Below are 24,745 nucleotides of genomic sequence, written 5' to 3'. Positions count from 1 at the left end.
ATAGGGTTTAATCAAAATCAACATGATTACTCAAAAATGGGGCAGAATAGGATTCAAGGAGTCTCGATTGAGGAGTTGAAGAGGCCCCACTGTGCCAGTTGAATGGCAGATCTCCCATCAGTGGCAGGCTACTGAGATTTTTGGGGGGGAGACAGTACCTCCCAACAAGACTTACAACGGAACCTTTATCTACAGCTGTATCAGTACCACCACCATCCACCAGGCTACCTGAGAGTCATCTGCACATAGACTCTTCCTCATTCTTCTCGACTTGACTTGCGTTATATTGACAAGACCGGTGATGGATGACCCTGGGAATGAGGAAGAGGCGGTGCAAGGATGGTTCTGGTGCTCCGGTGTGGAGGATAGGGTACCACTGATGCAGGTGCCAATAAAGGTTTGTCTGTGACTCTCATCAGGAAGCCCTTTGGGAAAGTTGATTCCAGCTTGAGCTACTGAGCTAGAACTCGCCTGTAAAGTCTGGAGGTGTTGGCAGGTAAGCAGTTGGGGATGCAGGAGTTCAGAGGGAAGGGACCTGGCTGGAGATGGAAAGTGCTCCGTCATTTACATCTCTTCACAATGAAGCTGTGGGTGTGGTGAGATCTGTGGGGGAGATGGAAGAGCTGCCAGCCAACAGCTGAGGCCTGCTGGCTTAAAAGGATCAGCTGGAGGCCTGGACCCCAGCAAGGGGAGGAGGAGGAAGAGGAGGAGCAGAGGTCTGAACAAAATCCAGCTGCCTAAGGGCTGACTGGAACAGCAGCTGAGGTCGCCTTTGTTGTCCTACACAGGGAAGGCAGGTGAGGTGAACATTCAGACACATTCACTGGGTGGGTCAGGACTCTGTGGTTATAGAAACCAGACTATGAGCTTAAAATGAGGGTACAGGGTCAGGGACGCTTAGGATGGACAAGGCGGCACCAGAATGCATGGAAGGGGGGGTGCATTTGGTTGTTGGGTTCTTTCTTGTGACTACACCTGAGCTTATTTAAAACCAGTATCCAGATTGGCGGGGAGAAGGCATATTGAGTACAGGAGATGGAGTTGGGGATTCCGGGATGGTGACAAGGGGAGTGGCAGCTGGTGGAGAGGGTGTGGAGGGAGAAGCATCCTCTCCCCCCCCCCTCCAGAGGCTGAGGAAGCTCCTCTGCTGAGGGTCTGTCTTTGATGTGGGGTAAGGGGAGGAAGGATGGTGGAGTGTGATCATACATATTTGCATGCATGCATGTCTGTATACATGACTACATGTGGCCTGTTTCTGGGGGCAGGTCTATTGGAAACGTCTTCCTGCAGAAAGTAAGTTGACCAGCAGAGGGGCCAACTTTCTTAGTCACGCTAGACAAAGGGGAGGCACATGAATGGGCTCCACCAGGCTATAAGAGCCACCAGGTTAGGCCACCTTACAAAAGCTGGGTCACCAAGTGGGGAAAGGTTGGATGGAACGCTCTGCACTCAGGCTGGATCAGGAAGCACCTGCAGCTGGGGATTGTGGTCCCCTATAGGACGACAGAATAGCTGGGCACCTACCGGCGATACTGGGCATACTGGAAAAGGACCCTGCGTGGCAGAAGCTTGGCTATTGCTTCTGAGCTCCAAGGGGACTGTGAGGGACTGGGAATGCTATGCCAGCTCCACATAAGGAAGTTGCCCTGTGTTCTGTGTGATGAGTGACAGGGATGGCAGGCATTTCAGTAATAGCCCTGGGAGACAATAGAGGGTGGGGTCGAAGCCAAGCTAATGGGAGGGATGGGCCCAGATGGGACAAGCCCAGCAAAGACAGTGTCCCCATCACCCCCAACAGGTGGAGCCCGCTGACAGGATATGCACTCACACCTGAGCTACAACAGGGCAGGGGAGAGGCCTTGGCAGGGCTGGGAAAGAGACAAGAGTTAGGACAGCCATGGAAGTACTGGCGCCGACTTCTGGAAGGCTGAAGAGGGAATAAGGCTGGATTTGAAAGCTGAGAGAATGAGCTTTGGCTGGTGATGTTTTCAGACTATGCTAACTGGGGTCTTGAGGAACCCCAGGCTTTTCAGGAAGGGCCTCTTTGGTACTTCCTTCCTCTGAGCTCCTGCAAGATGCTGCAGTCTGCCTGAGGTCAGAGGGACCGAGGCAGCCTCTTTCCACGCACAAAGCTCATACTCTCTTTATCTTCATCCCCTCTCTGATGGTCAGGAAAAGTCAGGGACAGTGTTACTTTCTTGCTTCTAAGTACAGAGCAAGAAGAAGAAACTGCTTCAAGCCCCTGCCTGTTGTGACCATATACATCATTCAGCCTATGCAGACATCATCTCTCCTAACATCAGGACCCCGCTCTGTGTCAGATGGGGACAGTGGAGTGATGGGGAGGTGAACCAATACTGAGCACAGTGGTGGGGAGACTGGTGCTGGGGAGCTCACAGTAGACAGCTATTACTGTCAAGTAGGGGCAAACAGATGGACATAGCATTGAGCACTGGGGTGGAAGGCAAAGGGAGAGGTCAACCCGTGGAGGATGTTTGTCTGCACTCCCAAGAGCTCTGGAAGCATGAGAGGGTGGAGATTCTGGGGAATGTTCTTGGGGGGGGGAGAGAGAGAGAGAGAGAGAGAGAGAGAGAGAGAGAGAGAGAGAGAGAGAGAGAGAGAGAGAGAGAGAGATACAGACAGACGGGAGAGTGAGAGAGACAGAGACAGACAGAGGGAAGAAAGAGAGAGGGGAGAGGGATTCCAGAGCTTCGGGATCATGCAGGAGAGAAGGAGGTGAATAGGGAAAAGAGGCGATAGTGGCAGAGTACAGTGTACAGCTTGCCTGGTACCCTGTAATGTGGTCTCTTGGAGAAGGAAGAGATTGAAGTCTGCTCGATCATCTTAGGGTCAGCATAGAGCCGACAGGAAAGCCAGGAAACCACCCGAGAGCATGGCTTACAGAGACAGTCCTGCTTCCAGACGTACAAGACTACAAAGCTGATTTATAAGTTTGTAAAGGATTCTCCACGCAGACCCTTCTAAGTCTAATCATATCAGATGTGGCAGGAAGTGCTCGGCCATCCCATGAGGTCAGGTGTGGCATAGACGAGTAACTATGTGGATATTTTTGCGGCTCTTCGCAAAGGGCCTTTCCCTTCCCCTTTCCCGTGTCTTATGAAATTGTTTCACTTGTGGCCAAATTCTTGTTTGGGGAGCAGAGCCTTTCCTTCCCAGTCAGAAGTGAAATACAGAGGTGTCCTCGTGACAAGAATAAGTGACGGCTATCTCACTGCGGTGTGAGTGACCAGCGAGCAGAGTGTGACAGAGGGTGAGGGGCTCATAAAAGGGCAATGGGGTGAAGGCTGTCTAGACCATAGAGAGGCGGCTTTAAAATAAAGAGAATGTTCTAGAAAAGATTTCAGAAGTTCATGACTTACGGGAACATGTGCTGTCTTCTTTTCTCCCCTTTGGTTTGGCCCAGATCCCACACTGCCATTTAGTCTTCTATCTCCCTCTTTCACAGGATCTCGGGGTCAAGCCACAGGGCCTCCGTGTAAGTATGTTAAAGCAGAATCCTTAAAGGTGGCGCAGGGGTAGTTTAGGAACTAAACAGGGCTAGGAAGCCTGGAATGATGGCTGCACGAAATTACCCTAAATCAAATTGTCAGAGTCAATTAAAGCAGTAGCAATGATGAAAGTCCCTTATTGGGTACCACTGTACCACTCGCAATTGCTTAACCCTGTAAGCTAGACTCCTGTTTACAAAGCAGACCTGGAAACTGAGGTCGGGATAGGTTCCCTGCCTGTGATGGATGTCAGAGTTAAGGTAGACCCAGTCCTGCTCTATTGGAGTGGCTTACTGCCACTAAGCCACTTAATCTTGTTGAGAGAGAAGATGACAACAGATCGAGCTTTGTATATCTCCCTCTCCCTCCCTCTCTGAGAGAGAGAGAGAGAGAGAGAGAGAGAGAGAGAGAGAGAGAGAGAGAATATACAGGTATATGAGTGTGCACGAGTGCATATTCCTCATGTGTTCCCGTGATGTGAAGTTCAGAAGAGTCACCTCGTGGGTAGCACCATCCACCTTGCTTTTGATACAGGGTCTCTTGCTGGGATAGCATCCTTCAGGTAGGCCAGGCTGACTAACTAGCAAGTCTCAGGGATCTTCCCACCCTTGCCTCTCCAGAGCTGGGATTACAAGGTTGCATCAACATTCCAGACATTTTTAAACCTGGCTCTGGGGATTTAACTCAGGTCCTCATGTTTGCAAAGCAAGCACTTCCGCTGACTGAGCTACCTCCCTAAGCCCTGGTTTTGCAAACCTTAATTGGCTTTATTTATAATGACAGAAGTAGGCAGCAGTCCAGACCAGAAGCCATTCGGCGTTTCGGCATTCTCCAGCTACCAGTCATGGTGGTACCCACCTGTAATCTCAGCATTTGGGGGGATGGAGGCAGGAGGATTACAAATTCGTGCCAGGCTGGGATACACAGGAAGACTCTCAGAAAGCAAGCAGTACAGTAAAATCCCACACAGACAGGTTTACCTCACAGTGACAGCAGGCACAGGTGAGCTGGGGACAGCCTGACTGATTTGTGACCACCTAATCGGACCATGGTTTGAACAGCTGGCTGGCTGTGATTGGCTAACACTCCCTCTGCTTTTTTACACTGGTAGGTTAGCTACAGTCTGTCCACATAAGAAGTTGAGTTACAGTTCGCTATGTATGAAGAATATTTAGGCCAAACTTAATTAACCTTAACCCTTTCATTCCCCACTCCTCACATTACAATTTCTTTCTAGTTGAGGCATGAGGGGAGGGGGCAGCCCTGGCTGGAGTCAGCTGCTCAAAAGCACCAGGAAGCTCCAAGTTCCAACAGTTTGTTATGGGCTTTTCCTTCCCTACCATCCTTTCCTCTTCCCTTCTCTTCTCCTTCCCTCCCCTCCCCTGCTTGGAGGGGAATCTGTAGCTCAAGCTGGTCTGGAGCTCATGGCCATCCTTCTGCCTCAGTCTCCCCAGTGCTGTGGTTACAGGCGCACCTTATCATACGTGCCTGCCTCTTTTTTAGAGAGTCTTACTACGTCTCCCTGGCTGGCCTGGAGCTTTCTATGTAGGCCAGGTTGGCCTCAACCTCACAAAGATCCACCTGCCTCTGCCTCTACCTCCCTAGGGTTGGAACTGTATTCCATCCGGGGAGGGTCTCATAGCCTAGGCTGGACTTGAACTCCAATGTAGTAGAGATGACTTGGAATTTCTAATCTTCCCACTGATACCTCCCAATAGTGTCTGGATTGTAGGTGTTTGCCACACGTCCTGTTTATGTGATGTTGGGGTGGAACCCTAAAATTTAGTGCATGGTAGGTAAACACTCTACCGACTGAACTACAGCCCCAGACCCTGGTGTCCATGTTTCCAGAGGCATGCATGCATCAGGAAATGCATGGGCCTAGGAGAGACAGGGTAGGGAGGCAATGATGCCATCCATCTGGAAGGGATAAGAATATTTAGAGGCATCTGTGAAGGGCTGGCAGTCACTTCTGACTTTGCTTTGGTCCTCATGTTTGCAAGGTAACAACACACTTTTAAGGTCCTGATGGTTTCAAGCATAAATGAAGTCATCAGAAACAGTGAAAAGCCTGGGTTTGGAATGGAACTCTAACTGGTACCCTACTTAGCATACAGCCTCACCTATGACCTGCACTGAGTTACACAACCACACCCTCATGAGGCCTTCTTGCTCACTGTGGGATCAGAACATACACAGCACTGACTTGGCAGGATTTCTGAGAGGCTCAAATGAGACTCCATGGAAGAGTGGGAGGCCCCACCTGGGCCCTCAGCTTACCTCCCCACAATGGGACCCTTCTGTTTTACAGACTTCCTTCCTTCCAAATGGGCTCTTCCTTTTACCGAGTTCTCCTATTGGTTGGCGTCACTGCTCCAATCGTCTGCATGTCCTCATCCAATTCCAATCTCAGCAACAGAGAGTCCCCCCGCCCTCCCTCCATGAAGAGCAACCCAGCCTCTAAGGTGTCTCCCAGCAACACCATGTTTGCCTTCTCTCTGTACCAGAGACTGGTTCAGGAAAACCCAGGTCAGAATGTTCTCTTTTCTCCTGTGAGCATCTCGACTTCCCTGGCCATGCTGTCCCTGGGGGCCCGCTCAGCCACCAAGATGCAGATCCTCCGGAGCCTTGGCTTTGACCTCATGAGCACACCGGAACCCACCATCCATCTGGGCTTCGAGCACCTGGTGCACTCGCTTAATGTATGCCACAAAGACCGGGAATTGAGGATGGGCAGTGTCCTCTTCATCAGGAAGGGGCTGCAGCTGCAGGCCAGTTTCCTGGACAGGGTCAAGAAGCTTTATGGGACAAAAGTCTTTTCCGAAGACTTCTCAGACACTGACACTGCCCAGGCACGAATCAACCGCTATGTGGAGAAGGAGACCAAAGGGAAGGTGGTGGATGTAATCCAAGACCTTGATTCGCAGACCGCCATGGTGCTGGTGAACCATATCTTCTTTAAAGGTGAAGTCGAGTTTCTCTTTTCTTCATTTCTCTTCTCTTTTTTTCCTTTCCCTTTCCTTCTCATTTACTTTGGGTGTTTTATTTGTTTGTTTGTTTATCTTTTGAGTCGGGTTCTTATGCATTTCAAGATGGCCTCCATCATGCTGCTGTAGCTGAGGCTGACCTTAAACGTCTGATTCTTCCTGCCTCCACCTCCTTAGTGCTGGGATTATAGGTGTCTTCACCACACCCCATTTATGCAGTGGGGACTGAACCCGGGGTTCTGTGCCTGCTGGCACAAATCTACTGCTGAAAGAGACACAACCCTAGCCCACCGCTGATTTACATTTCTTTTCTTCTTGGTGTTGTGTAGTCAAGGAGACCAGTATGTAAAACAAGTCCTAGACAGCAGGGTGTGCCTGAGCTCTCCTCAACTTTGCAAGTAGCTACCTGCGCATCCTTGGCAGACTTCTGTTCTCTCTCCCGATGCCATTCATTCATTAACCTGGGGCCTCACTCAGTTCTGCCTTAGCGTGAACCAAGAGGCTGTGCTAAAGACTGGGCTGACACTGTGTTCAGCAAAGAGGACCCCAAAAAGTGCTCTATTTGGGAGAAGAGGAATTTGTATTTTGCCACCAGGCCCTGTCTTCCTACTACTCCCTGTCAACTTCAGAGCAGTGGCACAAGGGTCCCTGGCAGGCCAGTTTCAAAAGCCGTCCCAAGGGTGAAAACAGCAGCAAATGTTTGGTAGTGTGGTCAAGCTGGTCCATCACTCTCAAGAGCTTCGCTGTTTATGAAGACGCCGTCATGAACGGCACTGTTCCCAAGCAGTCTGAGCATCTGTTTTGAAATCACACGGCCCTGGGTTTCAGTTCTACCCCTGCCTCTCTCTTGCCCCAAGGTGTTAAGTGTATTGCTGTAAAAAGGTCTGTCAATGACTAAGTGCCCCCTCTGTTTCTGTCTGTGCTGCTCGGCTGGGCAGTCACTGAGCACACAGGGCCTCACAGGACCGTGCCTGACATGGAGCATCTTGACATCAGAGCTATGTGGGCCACTGTGTCATGGCTTCTCCCACTTCCCACCTTTCCCTTGTGCCTCCTTCCCTCCCTCCGTCCTCTGTTTACCCAACCGCCAGTTCATCCATCCAGCTTTTCTTCCATCCATCCGTTTTTCTTTTAACCCATCCAGTCTGCCCATTAATCTAGTTATCCATCCACACATTTACCAAACACAGAAGAGAGGGAAAGAAAACTGAGCTGTTTTCCTTCATTGGTGAGTTATCTTCATGTGCTGTTTTATCCAGCTTGGTTTATTTCTAATGAAGGATCATGCACACAGCATATGTGTCCACGTCAGTGTCTTTGGCTCCTGGCATATTCACCAAGTCACTCACATCTGTCTATTGTCTGGTGTTTCTCAAGACAGTGTATTAAGGAGCACTGTTCCGACGTCAGGTGAGCATCGGCTCTGAAGACAGTTATCAGTCACTCTCTGTAATTCCACAGCATGTTCTCCTCCCCAGAAGGAAGACCCCATCCCCCCAAGAAAGAGGGCTGTCCCCCAACTCCTGCTCTACCCGCCCAGAGACCAGTACCCTACATTATGTTTCTGCAATCTGCCTATTTCATACATTTCAAATCAAGTAAATGAAACGATAGGATTCCAGGCCACATCAGGCCCAGACTTTTGTGTTCATGTTTAACAGTATCGTTTTCTTTGCTGAGTGAGGTCTGTTGTTCATGGTGTGGATCCATGCCACTGTCTCAGTCCAGTCCGAGGGGCTCCTGGAGCACTGGCAAAGCTCCTTTATTCCGTTTTATCCAACTACTGTTTGATCCTCATCTCTTCTGATAGGAAACCATTTGTTGGTCTTATTGAGGCCACCTGAAATGGAACCAGTCACTTGTGAATCTTCTTTGCCTTTTGACTGATTGTGCTAAGTCTGGGAGTGGAAATTGTTGATTGTTAAACCAAAGTTTGGGAGCTTCCGGGTGTTACTTCTTCCCATAGCTTCCCTCTCCTTTTTTCTCTCTCCTCCTTTTGGGAGTCCCATGATGGGCGTGTTTGCTATGCTTGGCTGTGTGTCCCAGGTGCCGGATGTGTTGTTGGTTTCCCTCCATCTTTTTTCTCAGTGTTCCTCAGATTATACACTTAACTGACACATTTTCTAGCTCACTGGTTATTGTCTTCCGTTAGCTCTGATTGGCTGTGGAGTCTCTCTAGTGAACCTTTCATTCCTGTTAGCGTATTTTCTAACTCTAGACTCTATGCAATGGCTTCAAATCATTTCTTTTATTGTGGGCAGATGCTTACTTAAAACAGTTTCTTTTAGTTCTTTGAGCATGTTCAAAATAGCTGCCTTGACATGTTTGACTAATAGGGGCCATATCTGGGCCAGCTTCCCCCACCTCCTAATGTTTGGGGCATACTTTCTTGTTTCTTTTCCTATCCCCTTTTTTGTTTTCTTAAAAGTATTTTGTTATTTACTTTTAATTATGTGTATTCACTTATGCGGCTTGTGGTATTTGTACACAAGTGCAGTGGCCTGCAGAATCCAGAAGAGGGCTTCAGTCCCCTGGAACTGGAGCTATAGGTTGGGAGCTGAAGTGGGTCCTCCGGAAGAGCAGTGAGGGCTCTTAACCTCAGAGCCATTTCCCTAGTCCCCTTTGTGTGTTTTCAGCACAGCATTGTACACAATGGAAATCGATTCTAGACATAAAATCCCCCTTCCGGAGAGTTCATTCTTGTTGCTGTTCATTGTGGCAATTGTTTCCTTTTCTTTCAAACAAATTCTTTAACATCACAGATGTCCTCTTGTCTGGAAGATCCCCAATCTTTGCAGCGGGTCACCGCATGCGCATTGCACCTCGCCATCCACACTCAGCTAGGCAGTCTATCATTTTGGCTCACCCTTCATTTGCTGTTTGTGAACCCCAAGACCAGCTGGCGGTGAGAGCTCCGAAATACCTAGAGAGTTTCCAGGCTGCCAATAGCTCTGCTCATGTCTGGGTCTTCTGCATGCTTGAGATATGCTGGAAGTTTCCAAATCTCCTGTAAACATTGGATTCTTTAGGCAATTTTGTTTATTTCTCTTTTTCTTACCTCTTATCCACCCTCTACGCAGCCAGGAAGTGAGGACACTGGCCTGTAATTGCATTTGGAACACACTCCCACACCTATAGGCAGAATAAACCTCAATCAGTTGTGTGACCCCCCCCCCCCCGTGCAGATCACACCATGATAGTTCTTCGAGAGTTCTTCAGTAATGACACATCGAACCCCCACCCCCGCCGGACTCTATTCCTGTTTCTCTGGTTGCATTAATCCAGTCTGCAATCCTTCTAGACTACCGCTGAGCTGTAGGGTGGCTAAAGGATGGGCCAGGAAAAGTGTCACAAAGCTGGCCATTCACATCAAGATTCTGCCATTTGTCTTGAATGAACTCTCCTCAGGGCACCATAGGGCTGTGGTTGCCAGAGCTCTAAAAGACCAGGGCATTGTTTAGGGAAGGGTAGATATGTAGAGGTATACTCATGTTGTCATTTGGGTTGGTATGGGCTTCCTCCTCGCTTCTCAGTTCGTCCTCTTAAGCTTTGTGGTTGGTGTCTCAACTGTTATGTACTGCCGGAGGTGTTTCAAGACTCCGCCTGCCACTGTCTTGGCAATTGTTGCTGGGGAAATGATATTTGCCTTGACTGAACTCCAAGTCAGATTAAATACAGACAAATTTTATAAGTCATTCCTTTGGTATTGTAGGAGGCAGGTCAGATAAAGACAATTCTTCGAGAATGAGTCTATGGTTGTTGTTGTTTTGAAATATGTTCTCTTTCTGTAACCTGAGATAGCTTCAGACTCACAATCTTCCAGCCTTGGCCTCCCAAGTTCATGATTACAGCTGTGAGCCACTATGCCTGACCGGGAATGAGGTTGTAAAGTGTTCCAGCCCCGTCCTGATTTCACTGCAAATGTTGGTTGCTATTTTCCACAGCCATCCAGAGCAGAGAGCGGAGTCTAGAACCAGAGCACGCTAGAATACCAAACTTCATCACTCCACAATTATCTAGAGTGGAGTCTAGAACCAGAGCACAATAGAATACCACAAACTTCACCATTCCACAATCATCCAGAGCAGAGAGTGGAGTCTAGAACTTGAGCACGCTAGAATGCCAAACTTTACAACTTCTAGCCAGACACGGTTTTTTTCTTTCATGTTTTGTTTCTCAACTACAAGGATTTATATATTGTCCAGAGTTAAAAAGTGAATTGATTCTGACCGTTGTTGGCAGGGTGTGTGTGTATACTGTAAGGTGTGCGTGTCTCTGTATGTGTGCAAGTGTGTGTATGGTGTGAATATCTTGTATGATGTGTTTGTGTGATGTGATCTTTGGGGTGTATTGTAGTTGTGTGTGTGGAAGTGTATATGGTGTGTGGTATGTATTATAGCGTATGGTGTGCGTAGGTGAAAGTGCATGTGAGGGTGGGTGGGTGTGGTATGTGCAGGGTTATTTGTGTGTATGAAAGCATGGGTGTGGTGTGTGCAGGGTATTTGTATGTGTGTGTGTGTGTGTATGAAAGCGTGGGTGTGGTATATGTGGGGTATTTGTGTGTGTGTATGCAAGCATGGGTGTGGTATGTATGGGGTATTTGTGTGTGTGTGTGTGTATGCAAGCATGGGTGTGGTATGTATGGGGTATTTGTGTGTGTGTGTGTGTATGCAAGCATGGGTGTGGTGTGTGTGATATATTTGTGGTATGTGAGGTATGTGGCGCATATTTGTGGTGTGTGTATGTGGCATGTGGTGTGTGTGGTGTATGATATGGGTATGTGAGTATGGTATGTATAAGTGTATGGTATATAGTGTGGTTATATATGTGTGTGTGTGTGCATTTGTTTGTGCCTCTGTGTGTGAAGTGTATGGTGTGTGTGTTTTATGTATATATATATATATATATATATGTGTGTGTGTGTGTGTGTGTGGTGTGTTACATATACCTGTGTGGGTGTGTTGTATGGTAGGTGTGGTGTGTGCATGTGTATGCATGTGTATTGGGGATTAAACCTGGGCCTAGAAATTTAGTCATAGTTGTTTTTTATGGAGAAATGAGTTTTTAGGGGTCCTCATCCCCCCCCCCCCGTCTTCACCTGGCAGACGGCAGGGATATAAACCCCTCTCTTCTTCTGCACTGACAGAACCCTTCCCTCTCTTCTTCCCTTCTTTCTCCATGCTAGCCAACTGGACACAGCCCTTCAGTGCGGCCAATACCATCAAGAACTTCCCATTCCTTCTGAGCCAGGGCACCACTGTGCACGTCCCCATGATGCACCAGACGGAGTTGTTTGCTTTTGGAGTGGACAGAGAGCTGGACTGCTCTGTGCTGCAGATGGACTACAGGGGAGATGCCGTCGCCTACTTTGTCCTCCCTGGCAAGGGCAAGATGTGGCAGCTGGAGAAGAGTCTGTCAGCCAGGAGGCTGAGGAAGTGGAACCGCTCACTCCAGAAAAGGTGCGCACTGCGGGCAGTTTGCCGGGAGCTGTTCAGCCAAGGATGGGTGGGTGCAGGACGGGGAATGTGGTAGCCTGTGTGCCGAGCCTCCGCTGCCTGCCGGATGGTGGATCTGATGCTGTGTTCACAGGACACCACAGCTTCATCATCCTCCGATTCCCTTCCCTTCCCTTCCCTTCCCTTCCCTTCCCTTCCCTTCCCTTCCCTTCCCTTCCCTTCCCTTCCCTTCCCTTCCCTTCCCTTCCCTTCCCTTCCCTTCCCTTCCCTTCCCTTCCCTTCCCTTCCCTTCCCTTCCCTTCCCTTCCCCACTTTCCTAGAGGGAAACTGGTTCCTTGAGGGTAAGTGAGTGTATCAATTACCTTTCTGTTAGGTGACAAAACACCATGATCCAGGCAGAAGCCATTCACTTCTAGTTACCGTTCCAGAGGGATAAGAGCACATCAGGGCAGGGAGGCATGGCAGGAAGTGGTAGGCGTGGCAACGGGAACAGGAAGCTGGGAGAAATATCAAAAGCAAGCATGGAGCAGAGAGTGAATTGAGAGAAGGGTGAAACTTCAAATTCTTTTTTTTTAATTGGATTTATTTATTTTTATGTATATGAGTATTTTTCCTGAATGTATGTCAGAATACCATCGGATTCCCTGGGACTAGAGTTACAGAAAGTTATAAGCTACCATGTGGGTGCTGGGAATGAAGCCCAGGTCCTTGGAGGGGGGAGGCAGCCAGTGCTATTAACTTCTGTCATCTCTCTAGCCCAACATTTTCAATGTTTTATAATATATGTCTTCTTCCAATTTTTTCTTTTTATTAATTTTATTGAGCTATACATTTTTTATCTGCTCCTCTCCCTGCCTCATCTCTCCTCTTCAACCCTCTCCCATGGTCCCCGTGCTCCCAATTTACTCAGGAGATCTTGTCTTTTGCTACTTCCCATGTAGATTAGATCCATGTATGTCTCTCTTAGGGTCCTCATTGTTGTCTAAGTTCTCTGGGAAAACTTTAACCTCTTTTTTTTTGACATATATATTATTTATTATTTGAGTTATCAAAATAATAATTTAGATTTTTATGTCTTTACTACATTCAAAGACCTTAAAATTATCTGCATGCAAATCCACAACAATGGACACTCAAGTGACTGTAACTTTAGCCGAGGTGGGAATTTTTAATAAATAAATAAAAAAAAGATCTTTCCAAAGAACTTTAACCTCTTGAAGCCCACCCCAGTGATGTCCTTCCTCCAGCAAGGACTCCCCCATAACCTCTCCATGCAGCACTGCCAACGGGGACTAAGGGTTCTGATGCCTGGGCCCGGGGGACATTTCTCATTCAAATCACCACAGTGGATCACCAAGGTCACGCATGCGAAGCTATTCTGTCACCGTGGTATTATATCCAAGTAGAGGTCACCCCAGAAGCCAAGCTGATGTTGAGTTTTATGAAATTATGTTTGTAAGAGCAGGAAAGCAAACCAGTCAAGGTCCTGGCACTCACTTGTCAAGTGAGGGCCACGGTGTCACTGAGTCCCCAGACTTAGAGGCTGCTGAAGCCACTTTGCTACTTAGAAAGTGGCAGAGAACATGGGCGGTTGTAAGTGCCTAATGAACATCAGCTAACAGCAATGTTGTTAGCTCCGCACAGACTGAAGAGAATGAGGATATTAATCATATGATACAAAAGATACTGAATATTTGTTTCACTCTCCTTACGTGGCTTCCCTGTCATCTTCACCACCCTTGGGTGTTGGTCATCTAAGAGGAAAGAAAAGACAAGTCTGAGAATAGGAGTCATTTAAGTAAGACAGGGACCCATGTCTCAGGAAGGCAGGCAAAGTGCGCAGGAGCTCATGAGCAGAGGGAGCTTGCTTTTGGAAGGGGTGTGTTTCAATAGGGCAGTGATGATCAGGCAATAAACATGGGCATACAGTGATGGTCTCTTATTCAAATGGAATATCACAGAGATTTCAAAAGAGCAAGGAAACTTTCTTCAAAGAAAGGTGACAATACAGATCAGAAAGCAACAGGCTGGCAATGTGGGTAGTGGGCCACACAAATGGGGATACTCAAAGGCCCTATTGTTTGAAGCATCCTTTTAAGGCTCAAGAGGAGGAGGAGTTTGATTTCTAAGGGCATAGCAGGGGTGCTCCCCTGTTTTGATTGACAGATTAGGTCAGGTAGTCAATCATTTGTTTGCTGCTCATATCTCGTCTTTATAATGCTTCTCATTTTAATCATGTGCATACCTAATTGTGCACAGACATAAATTGCTAAATAGGGAGCCCTCCTTAAAAGTTCACAGATTTTGTCTTATTTATATGCATCCAAAACCAGTCTAGGCTAGACAGGCCCATTGCCCATAGTTCCTGTGTCAGATTCTTTAGGAGTCACGTGTGGCCAGTGGTGATCATATAGAACAAGATAGTGTAGGCTTACTCCCAGCAAAGGTAATCTATTCTGGGGGCTTTTGTCGCTATGGGAGAGTAGCGGGGCTGCTTGTCTCAGGAAGTCCTGCTGGGCACGGCCAGGTTATATGGTTGGTAGGTGAGTTGCCATCTTTTCCTAATGTCTCTCTGATCTCTGCTGTGACCCAAGCTGAGCCATTATCTCATCCCTAGTTCTTACTAGGGTGCTTTATTCTGATCCCCAGAGATGGACTTGCTCAGCGGGGAGGCTCATAGATGGAGCAGCGTGGTGGTTTGGGGCTGGCACATGGGGACGGCTTTAGCAGTCACCAATGTGCTGGAGAAAGAAGAGTCTCCGAAACACCACATGGAAACCAACGTGGAGACATTATGACCCCAGCTCTTCCCTTTCGGTTCTCCATAGGTGGATCAAGGTGTTCATTCCCAAATTTTCCATATCTGCTTCCTACAACCTGGAAACCATCCTCCCCAAAATGGGGATCCGTGACGCCTTCGACGCAAATGCTGACTTTTCTGGAATTTCAAAGACACGCTTCCTGCAGGTTTCTAAAGTGAGTTGCTAGAGAGGTTTGTAAGAAAGTCCGTGCTGGAAGACAGCTCACAAAGGACTCTCACCTTACTGAGAAGGTGACAGACTATAGAAAAGCAGAAGCACTTAATGGCCAAAGGAAAAACTGGGTGTCCATGGCTGCCGGGCCCGGGCCGTTATGGCCACCACAATCTAACTCACAGTACCCATAATCCCTCTCCAAGCAAATAGTCTTTGCTTAGAGATCTGTTGCCAGCAAGCAACACTGTTGGCACACACCTGCCGTGGAAGAGCAGAGGGCATTGGGTTTCCCTTCCTTCCCCACACAGTTGAACTCCCAAGCAGGTGTAATGACAGCCACTGCCAGGTGCCTGTGGATGGGGTGTTTGCACTGAAGTGGGGAGGAGTCTGGATATAAAATTCCCGATTTTTGGTTCTCTTCTGAGGGACTGTTGAATTCCCTTCAGATATAGTAATTGTTGCATCTGAAGACCCTTAGCCTGGCAGGTGGCCCAGGCATTCCCGTCCCCCACAGAGGGTCTCCTTGTTCACTGTCTAGCCTCTGTCCACATCCAACTTTAGAGCCAAAGGTTTTTGGTCCTTGACTTAATGTGTTAATTTGATAATGGGCTGTGATGGTCAGATGTGGTTCTGGGGACATTTTTGTCACTGGTCCCCAGGGAAGAAAGGCTGAAAGGTCCCCACAGGATATGATGAACCCAGTAGAGCTTTACCCAAGGGGAAACACTCATAAGCACCTGGGAAATTAAATGCCTGTCCTCGCAGGTGGTTCCCAGCCCATCCCGCAGCTTGGCCATTGGGCGCAGGCTGAAACCTCAGCCCTAGAAAAGAAAGTGGCCACAGTCTTTGTTACTCCAGGCTCACGTCACAGCTTTTGTGGGAGTCACTGACATCTGTCCCCCTCTTCCACAGGCTGCTCACAAGGCTGTGCTAGACGTCAGTGAGGAGGGGACAGAAGCCGCGGCAGCCACCACCACCAAGCTTATAGTCCGCTCAAAGGACAGTCCCTCTTCTGTCATCTCCTTCAACCAGCCCTTCCTGATACTGCTCTCGGACAGGAGCACAGAATCGATTCTCTTCCTAGGGAAAGTTGAGAATCCCACGAAGATGTAGGTGGGACGCGAACTCTTGGCTGGTCCCACACTGGTGACGCGAGAAATAAGGCGTGTATTGGATGGTGTTTGCAGGGTGATGTCAAGACTTACTTCCTTGCTTGAGGCCCACTTGACCCTAACAGGGGTACATTTGCCTCAGGGCTGGCACACCAAGCCTGGTCACCCCAACAGTGGTCCCTCTTACCTGTTCTCGTAGCCCTTTCCAATAGCGTGGCAGAGCAGTCAGGGTTCCATCCCTCAGGGCTCTTGAGAATGAGGCCACACAGAGCTCAGTGCCCTTTTACTTTTATTGCTGGCTTCCAGCACTGTGTTCAATAAATCTGAGATGTGAACACAGTGACCTCTGACCCCACCGCACCCCATCACCAGGGTCCTGTCTGAAAATGCGACATTGCTCACCTCTGAGTGGTTGGGTGGTCAGTCGTGTTCATTTGTTGGGCCCATTGAGCACTTCAAGGGCAAGGTTCCTGGCATGCTGGGTCTAGATGGGAGAGAGACCATCCAATAGGGATGAAATGACACTGTGGATAAAGACATGACAAATTCGGGTAAGTGTCATGGAGGCTTCGTAGGACAGTCAGGACACTCACAGGAGAGGCAAGAGGGGGTTATGGGGTTTTGCAGTGAGCCAGCATCAGAGGGACAGTGGGGAGGCCCTGCAGCTGGAGCATCGTCTGCCAGAGATGCAAAGGTAGACACTGGCACTTGGGTAAATGGAGAGGGGACTGCACAGGAATGCACACTTCCCAGGAAGACCACCTAAGCCATGAAAGGCTCCAGGGTTTCTGGGGCAGGAACATACAAAGTGTCAATGCAGTACCGGTTGTAAAGACCCCTTCAAATGCAGCCATCTTTCTGGCTTTGTGACACAGTCCTCGAGCACACAGCCTCTCCCTGGCTGTGGCTGTTTGTAGTGACCACAGTCTGGTGTAACCTGGAAGGCACACTGAGTGCCCTGAGACCTGGAGACTCCACGGCAGAGGCCACTCATCACCTTCGCCTCATTCCCCACTGTCCTTTCTGCACCCACCGCCGGGTGTTCCGTGTGGGCTCCTGGCCACTTCATTTCTCAACACTGAGGTGTCCTGTCCACCTCCGGCAAAGCTAGAGTTCATTTTCTGGAGGTACTGGTGCCCCGCGACCCCATGTGTGTCACCCAGGGGCCCAATGCTTGCTTTCCCAAGCTGGTTTTCCCATTTTCTGCTACATAGAAAAGAAACAAAGAAAAAACCTTTATCCTGGGGACTGCCACAGGCTTTCAAAAAGAAAGTTGGGTGGGGTGCCCTCTGCTGGTCAGGAAGCAAAACGCAGGTAGGAAAGCTTGAAGGTTGCATCTGTGTTGTGGATAGGAATTACCCCCATGAGCTGGCCCAAGACCTCAAACTCAGCTACAGAATGTCAATAATGACTAAGGCTGCTGGCATGAGTGTCTCACCCAAGACGGCCAACAGTATTCTAAAGGCAGATGTAGCTAGTGGAGCCCAGGGAGAGTAGAGCATCAAAACAAACAACTATAGATTCCTGGTCCTGAAGCCAGAGCTCCAGGTGCTGCCTGTTCATCCAATTCCAGAAGCACAATGTTTCAGGCTGCGGTGGTCAGACTGTTAGTTAGACAAAGAGAAGCTTCTGCGTGTCTTCGAGGGGTTATGTAGATGAGGTCCATTGAGGTAGAAAGGCTTAAGGGGGAAGGGTGCCATTCTTTGGGCTGGGGTGTCTGACTAATTGTGAAGGAGAAACCCAGACGTGAGCACTCACTGCTCTCTTCCTCCTGGCTCCGGATGCAATGCGACCACCTGCCTCTAGCTAGGCCACTGAGACTTCTCTGAACTCTACCTCGAGCCGTGAGGCAGAAAGAACCTTCCCTTTCTTTATCTGGTTTTGCCAGGCTGATTTTTGGTCACAGCAATAAGATAAGTAGCCATCACCGTAACCACGCTCTGCATCTCACACACCGGGCGCTTCTTCAGCAGAACGTCTTTCTTTTTCCGCATAACCATTGGCTATGCTTGTTGTCTATTCTGCTTGGCCAAGGTTTGCAGAATATGAGCTCTCCAGTGCTAAGCAGCCTTCAGAGTGGACGGCTGAGCTTGCTGCATGGTAGCTACCTAAGCACCTTAGAATGTAAATAGAAACAATGGCCATGCATTCCCGTTTGTGCAGGAATATTTTAAAGAGCATTGTAGAGCATTGGGCACCCTGCCCAGGGCACCAGGCATATGGAATTTCTAAGTGGATGTCCGTTCTTCACTACCTACTTAGTGAATCAGTCTGCAGGCAGGAGCAGCCCCAAGGCTGGGGTGTGCTGAACTCCCACATTAAGAAGCTTGCCGTGAGGCAGGAGGAGAGGAAGGCACGGAGGAGAGGAAGGCAACGGGAAGATCTTCAAGTGCAGGGACGTGGCTTCAACTGTGTCTCTGGCCTGCAGGACACGGGTAAGAGCTGCCTCTGCCATCTGACACTGGGAACCTCACATGCAATGCAGGTTTCTAGCATACAGGCAAGCGGCAGAAGGGACTGAGCTCAGGATGGAGGACTTACAGAGGGGGTTTCAGTTCAGACTTTCTCAGGCAGAATGGAAAAGCAGTCCTGCCCACCCCTGACTGTGCACGCTTTGGGACTCTGTTTAATATCCATGAGCTTCCTCCCCCAACCCCAAGAATCCATGGCGCCCATGCCATTAAGTTTTCAAATGAGCAAACACACTGTGAATTTTGAGGAAGACTCACCCCAGATAATTGGTGCAGTATACACCGCCTGTGTATACAGCTGCTCTCTTATCGCAGCTAACGCTCGAAAGGTGGGAAGCAAGGATGTTTCTGATAAGCTTATTCCCCACCTGGCAGCTGTGGAGAAAGGCAGGCATTGATGCAGAATGCCATCCTGACTTCTGCCCACCACCCACATCCCCACTTCCCTGTCCTCCGAGGCATCTATGACACCTCACACCCAGCATCCTCCGTCCTACCTGGAGCTCAGAACTGGCTGCAGCAGAGGGTGCCCTTCTGCTCCGTGGTGCGTGATTGCTTTCCGGTGGTAACACACCCCCACTCTGCAGCCCAAAGGAGCCCTCATGTAACAAGTTTGGGGGACAATGATAACGTCACCTGCTTTGTGATGGCTGTGAAGATTGATAACATGGCTCAGGTGTGTGGCCTGGGGCCCAGGGTGTGGTACAGGCTCTGATCGGCACAGGGGTGCCACTGTCGCTGTTCAAAACCACAAGCCATTTGTCCAAAGGTGACCTATAAGTCACATTTCCTTCCTCCTCTGTCCCAGGTGGCTATGCCAAACTGGCAGAGGTGTAACCTTGGAAGAAAATGTGAGCTTCTTTTATTATTAATCAAGTTTGTTCTTAGACAATTTTGTATAAGTATACAATGCGTTCTGGTCTCTCTCTCTCTCTCTCTCTCTCTCTCTCTCTCTCTCTCTCTCTCATCCTTTTTCACTTTCTTCCCACTCCAGTCAGCACCTTTTTTTCCTTTCGAGTATTTCCCCCAGTATTTACTAGTTCCTATTTCGTTTCATGTCCCACGGAGTTTAACTAAGGCCATCTGTGTGACCCTGAATTTGGAACAAACTCACCACCGCAGCCTGGCACACTCACCAGTGGGTACACAGTTGAATAACATGTCATCAATAGGTCATCAAAGTGAGAAAGCGAGTTTCTGTGTGGAAAAGAACATGTGTGCATTTGCAGAAGACACATGTGCTTGCCCCGTGCCAACACATCAGATACAAGCTCCAATTAGGAGCAGGCTGTGTCTACAAAGATCTCATAGACCAAGGGGAAATGAAGCTCTTTGCAAGCCAGCACGAGAAGTAGGGAGTGCTACAGGCATTGAGGGGGGGGCGGGGATTAGCACAGCCCAGGCAGGCAGGGAGCAGGTGAGCCTGAGAAGCAGACAGCAGACAGGGTGGGGATGGCATTCTAGGCAGGGGACAGGGTGTGCACAAAAGAAAACAAGGCTCCTTTGCTTATCAGTGATTGTTGGGGTGGAGCAAGAACAAAGTTTCAGGGGTGGGAGGTGAGGTATGAGGTTGGCAGGTGGGTAACAGCATCACCAGCATCCAAGAGAAAGGGGCGCGCTGGCTACGGGAAAGGGGGAAATGAACATATTGCAGAATGGAGAACAGATAGGTAAGGCCTGGCCTCCAGTGAGGAGGCAACCCAGGAGGGAGATGAAGGTTAGTGCAGCTGGGGCTGGGATCCAGGGCTCTAGAGAAGAATGTGGGGCAGGCCCTGTGAGCCTCCTGAGAGGCTCTGGTGAGGGGACTCTAGAGCCTGGTCCTAGGTTAGAAACATGGGCACCTGGTCTCTCCCTGGAACTCCCACCGGAATCCTTCTCTCCCACACTGTGTCTTCTGCTCTCCACGGGACCCTCTGTGCATCCTCAGTGGCAGAGAAAAGAGCGTAGATTTCCCTTCTCAGGTTCCCTCTTCAGTCAAGTGGTCAGGCTTAGTGCAAGCACCTCACCCACTCAGCTGTCTGCCGGTGCGTGTGACAGGAATTCGAGAGTGCCTCCAGCTCTCACGAAGCCGAGAGAGTATTCAAGATGAGGAGGAGGACACACATTATGGGCTATCTCCAAATGATGCTCCAGGGAGCAACTACATCATGTGGACCAGGACGTGTGTGTGTGTGTGTGTGTGTATGTGTGTGTGTGTGTGACAGACACAGACTCCCCCTCCCACTGGAGGGTCGGGAGTCATCTCCCAGGACACTTTACACTTTAAAAATGCCCCTTGCAGATGAGATTTACTTGTAGAATTAGCAGATTCTACTTTTTAATTTTAAAATTTTGTTTGTTTTATTGAGATCAAGATACATGCTCTGTAGGGAAGTTGGAGGATATAAAAGCTTACGAAGGGGCTTGAGAAGGACGAGGATGAGTTGGTAAAGGGCTGGTCTGTAGGTATGAGAACATGGGTTAGATTCCCAGCACCAACATAAAATGCTGGGTGCGGTGATTTGTGCCTGTAATCTCACTGAGGATGTGGAGACAGGTGGATCCCTGGGGCTCCCTGGGGAGCCGACATAGTCCCATCAGTAACCCCCAGGGCCCAGTGTGTGAGACCTCATCCCACAAAACAAGGTGGATGGCTTCTGAGCAGTGACATCTTCTGGAACTGACCTCTTCCCTCCGCATGAATATTGCACACGGCACACCCCCACCCCACTCCAGCCCACCCCCACACCTACAAGAACACAAAAGTCACCTCTGCTCCATCAGGGAGATACCATCTCTTAAACAAGAAAAAAAAATACCAGCATCCCACCTCACAGGTCTTTCTTATTTAAAATGTTTATTTTTTATTTTATTACTGTGTGTTTGTGTGTGTGTGTGTGTGTGTGCGCGCGCGCACGCATGTTTGCATGAGTACAGGCTCTCAGAGAGTCCAGAGAAGGATGTCAGATCCCCTGGAGCTGGAGTTACAGGCAGTTGGGAGTCACTCGAAGTGGGTGCTGGGAACCGAACTCAGGCCCTCTGCAAGAGCAGCATCCATTCTAAACCACTGAGCCACAGCTCCAGCCCTCACTTCAGAGGTGCTTCAACACTTACTAAACTTCTCTCCAGCACCGTCCGAGATCTATATGGATTATACTTATTTAGAGTGTCTGTGAAACAAGAGGAAGCTTTGGTGTGGTGACAAAGGCTCGGAGTGACTTCTGAGCAAGGCACTGGGCCTCATGCTTCCGTCTGTGGAGTAGGAACGACCACACGTTCCTCACAGTCTCACCACCAGGGTTCTGGATTCTGTAAAGCCCCAGTACACAGGCCAGCATCTCCCACCACCCGTTCCATCGCCACCACCAGTGCCGCAGCACCCTCAGACAGAAAGCAACCCTGAACCACAAGCCACCTGTTGGTGGGACTGGCAGCCGGGCCACACACATTGAAAACAGATCCTTTCCCATTTGCCCCATCTGCCTTCCTGTCAGTTCCAGGAATTGACCTGACAAATATTAACCAGGTGACTGTGGTCTTCAAACACTATTGCCCTATGGGCAGAAGGCCGTGTGGGGCTGTGGAGCTGCGCCCACCTTGGTAACTTCTCTGTGAGTATACACTGTACCCCAAATGAGAGTAGGCCTCTGTCTGTCTGTCTGTCTGTCTATCTATCTATCTATCTATCTATCTATCTATCTATCTACCTATCATTTTTGGCCTTGGCGGCAGAAACGGGCAGTAAGTTCCCTAGATGGCCCTGATGAGTACTGCCTCTGAATTTTGCAGCTAGAGCTTCCGGTCTTCTGTCACCTTCTCTGGAAAAGTCAGCCACTGGGAGTCGTGACATATGGACTCCCAATACTGCTAGCAAGCCAATAAGGCAACCGAACTCAAAGCAAAATGGCAACTTTCCTAAGAACTCAGTTATGGCCACAGGTCCATGCCCAGAAGTCTGGGTCTGGAATAGAGCCTTGCCAAGTGGAAGCCTCAGTTTCCCCATATGCACAACTGAGTTAAGAGTCTCTGTGACTGGAGGGTCTCAGGGGCATTAATTTAAACAAGAGAGAGCAAATTGCCACAGTATTTGAGGGTTCCCAGCATTCCAACAGCTTTCAGGTGTTTGCATCTCAGCTGGGAAACATCTTCTGGCCAGTGATAAGACCTGGGATGTCACGCCTACTCACACCCTCCCACACATATGTAAATACCTCTGTCTGCAGACCTGTGATGCAATGTGCTCAATGTACCCAGTGCTTCAACAAACATTTCGAAATCAGGTTTATAATTCAGGAACAGGGTTCTGAATTTTCTCCGAGGATCTGCCAGGGAATGGAGCTAAGTTAACTGGATTCCCATTGCCCCCAGCCTGGGTAGAAGTGGGAGACAACCTCCTGCAGTGTCTTTCTCAGGCGCTGGCACTTTTCATGTCGACGTCATAAATCATGAAAGGGGATGGCATTGCCATTTGAATTCTGCATAGAACTGCGGAGACAGTGTCCCGCAGTGAGTAACTGCAGAGCCCTAGAGCAAGCCCAGGCTATGGCAGCGCTGGCTACATCAGTCTTCCTTGGGAAACACGTGCACCTTGGGGTGCAGCTAAGTAGGGAAGGGTGCTGAGTTCAATGGCCACAATTGGCTCCCTCACAGTTTCCGCCCTTCCTTTGCCAGGGGCAGACCAATTACCTAATTGTTCTATATCTTCTGGTTTTTCTATCTAAGGAAAATCCCAACACACAAAACATCCCTTAATCTGCTTCCATGGAGCTGGTGCTGGTGGGAGGAGCCAACTTTCGCTTCAGGCCACCATACTCTAGCTACCAAATATGTTTCTGCATTGCTCTCACCTTCTGAGAGCAGGTGGCTCTTGTAATTTGGTGGGCATTCTGAGTGCCAGGGGCAGTGCTCCATCCATTTGCAATCTGTCCCTTGTCACTCCAACAGTTTATACTGAGAACTAAAGGCCACCACATGGGCAATACCTACAGAAGGTGTTGATCACAATGTAGATGCTTTCAGGACCAACCAGAGCCAAGGATCAGCTTGTCACTACTGGATGTGGAATCAAAAAGTGCAAGGGCTTGTTTGGGGGGACCCAGGAGAATATCAGGGTCCAGAAGTGGATGCAAAGTGGGGTGAACCTAGCCCTGTCTACACAGCAGGATCCTCCCCTGCACTTAAGCCAAGGGTCTTCCAGCTCCTGTATCTCTTTGAACCCTGTAGAGGTGACCAAAGGCCTTCTGGGGCATCTCATAACTTAAACTAGAGCAGAAGACATTTGGCATTTGCCTGAAGGGGTCTGCCTCTGTGCACAGGAGACATTTTTGCCTTGCACCTCTGGAAACTAGTTCAGGATCACAGTCAAGGCAATGGCTGTGTCCCTCTGAGGCTGTACTGGAGAACCCATTCCAGGCCCCTCCCTGTGACTTTCCACATTTTGTGGTTTTCAGCAGTGTCTCATCTCTGCCTTTACCTTCCCTAATACCCTCTTTGGGTGCTTCTCAGAACCCAAAGGCCCCCTCCTTCAAGGACACTAGTCATATGGGATTAAAGACCCACTTTAATGGCCACATCTTATTTAATTATGTCTGTAAGGACTCCATTTCTTTTTATTTCTTTTTTCCTTTTTCACTCTTTTTTTTTTAAAGATAGGGTTTCTCTGTGTAACCCTGGATGTTCTGGAATTCACTCTGTAGATGAGGCTGACCTCAAACTCACAGAGATCTGCCTTCCAAGAGGGATTAAAGGCATGCGCCACCATCGCCCAGTCAAGGACACCATTTCTAAGTAAAGCAGCATTACGAGGTCTTAGGGGTTGGGAACTTGGCATATGAATTTGGGGCAGGCACAACTCAATCTGTAATAGATCTTTCCAAAACTTCTGCATCCACACACAAGGGATGTTTCTGTGGCTGTAGATAGTGTAGATGGTACCCTGTAGGTGGAGACTGCTCGTTCATTCCCGGCTACCCAGATCCTAATAATCACACAGAAACTATATTAATTACAACACTGTTTGGTCTATTAGCTCAGGCTTCTTATTAACTAACTCTTACATCTTAAATTAACCCATTTCTATTTATTCTGTATATCTCCACGAGGCTGTGGCCTACCGGGTAAGGTCTTCTTTGGCAGCTATATGGCATCTCCCTGACTTCACCCACTCTCTCTCTCTCTCTCTCTCTCTCTCTCTCTCTCTCTCTCTCTCTCTCCCACACACACACACACACACACACACACACACACAAAGGAAAAA

At 49.0% G+C, this 24,745-nt stretch overlaps 3 protein-coding genes across 3 annotated transcripts in view; 2 read left to right on the top strand and 1 right to left on the bottom strand.

The window, feature by feature from the left end:
* Positions 1-24,745, bottom strand: part of Serpina4 (serpin family A member 4) — a 147,735-nt gene that overhangs the window by 68,716 nt on the left and 54,274 nt on the right. The gene's annotated exons all lie outside the window — the stretch shown is intronic.
* Positions 698-16,309, top strand: Serpina9 (serpin family A member 9). The gene is made up of 5 exons (XM_050151416.1): positions 698-797; positions 5,821-6,473; positions 11,682-11,955; positions 14,781-14,928; positions 15,840-16,309. Exons 2-5 carry the CDS (start codon positions 5,837-5,839, stop codon positions 16,038-16,040), a joined length of 1,260 nt encoding a protein of 419 aa, XP_050007373.1. The 5' UTR covers positions 698-797; positions 5,821-5,836; the 3' UTR covers positions 16,041-16,309.
* Positions 21,969-24,745, top strand: part of Serpina11 (serpin family A member 11) — a 9,864-nt gene continuing 7,087 nt past the window's right edge. Inside the window, exon 1 of the mRNA XM_050151406.1 lies at positions 21,969-22,100. The gene's annotated coding sequence lies outside the window, so the exon portion shown is untranslated. The remainder of the gene's footprint in view (positions 22,101-24,745) is intronic.

The sequence above is a fragment of the Alexandromys fortis genome, unplaced genomic scaffold (genome assembly GCF_014885135.2).
Source record: "Alexandromys fortis isolate MF-2015 unplaced genomic scaffold, M_Fortis_MF-2015_v1.1 scaffold_63, whole genome shotgun sequence".
Lineage (NCBI taxonomy): Eukaryota > Metazoa > Chordata > Mammalia > Rodentia > Cricetidae > Alexandromys > Alexandromys fortis.
Note: the sequence above shows the minus strand (reverse complement) of the source record. Positions and strands in the feature narration are given on the sequence as shown.

What these genes read in the sequence shown, in the direction of transcription:
- Serpina9 (XM_050151416.1), top strand. Translation starts at nt 5,837, where the DNA reads ATGGGCTCTTCCTTTTACCGAGTTCTCCTATTGGTTGGCGTCACTGCT. An exon ending in GAACCATATCTTCTTTAAAG is followed by an intron (nt 6,474 to 11,681) that starts GTGAAGTCGAGT and finishes TCTCCATGCTAG; the next exon opens with CCAACTGGACACAGCCCTTC. An exon ending in AACCGCTCACTCCAGAAAAG is followed by an intron (nt 11,956 to 14,780) that starts GTGCGCACTGCG and finishes GGTTCTCCATAG; the next exon opens with GTGGATCAAGGTGTTCATTC.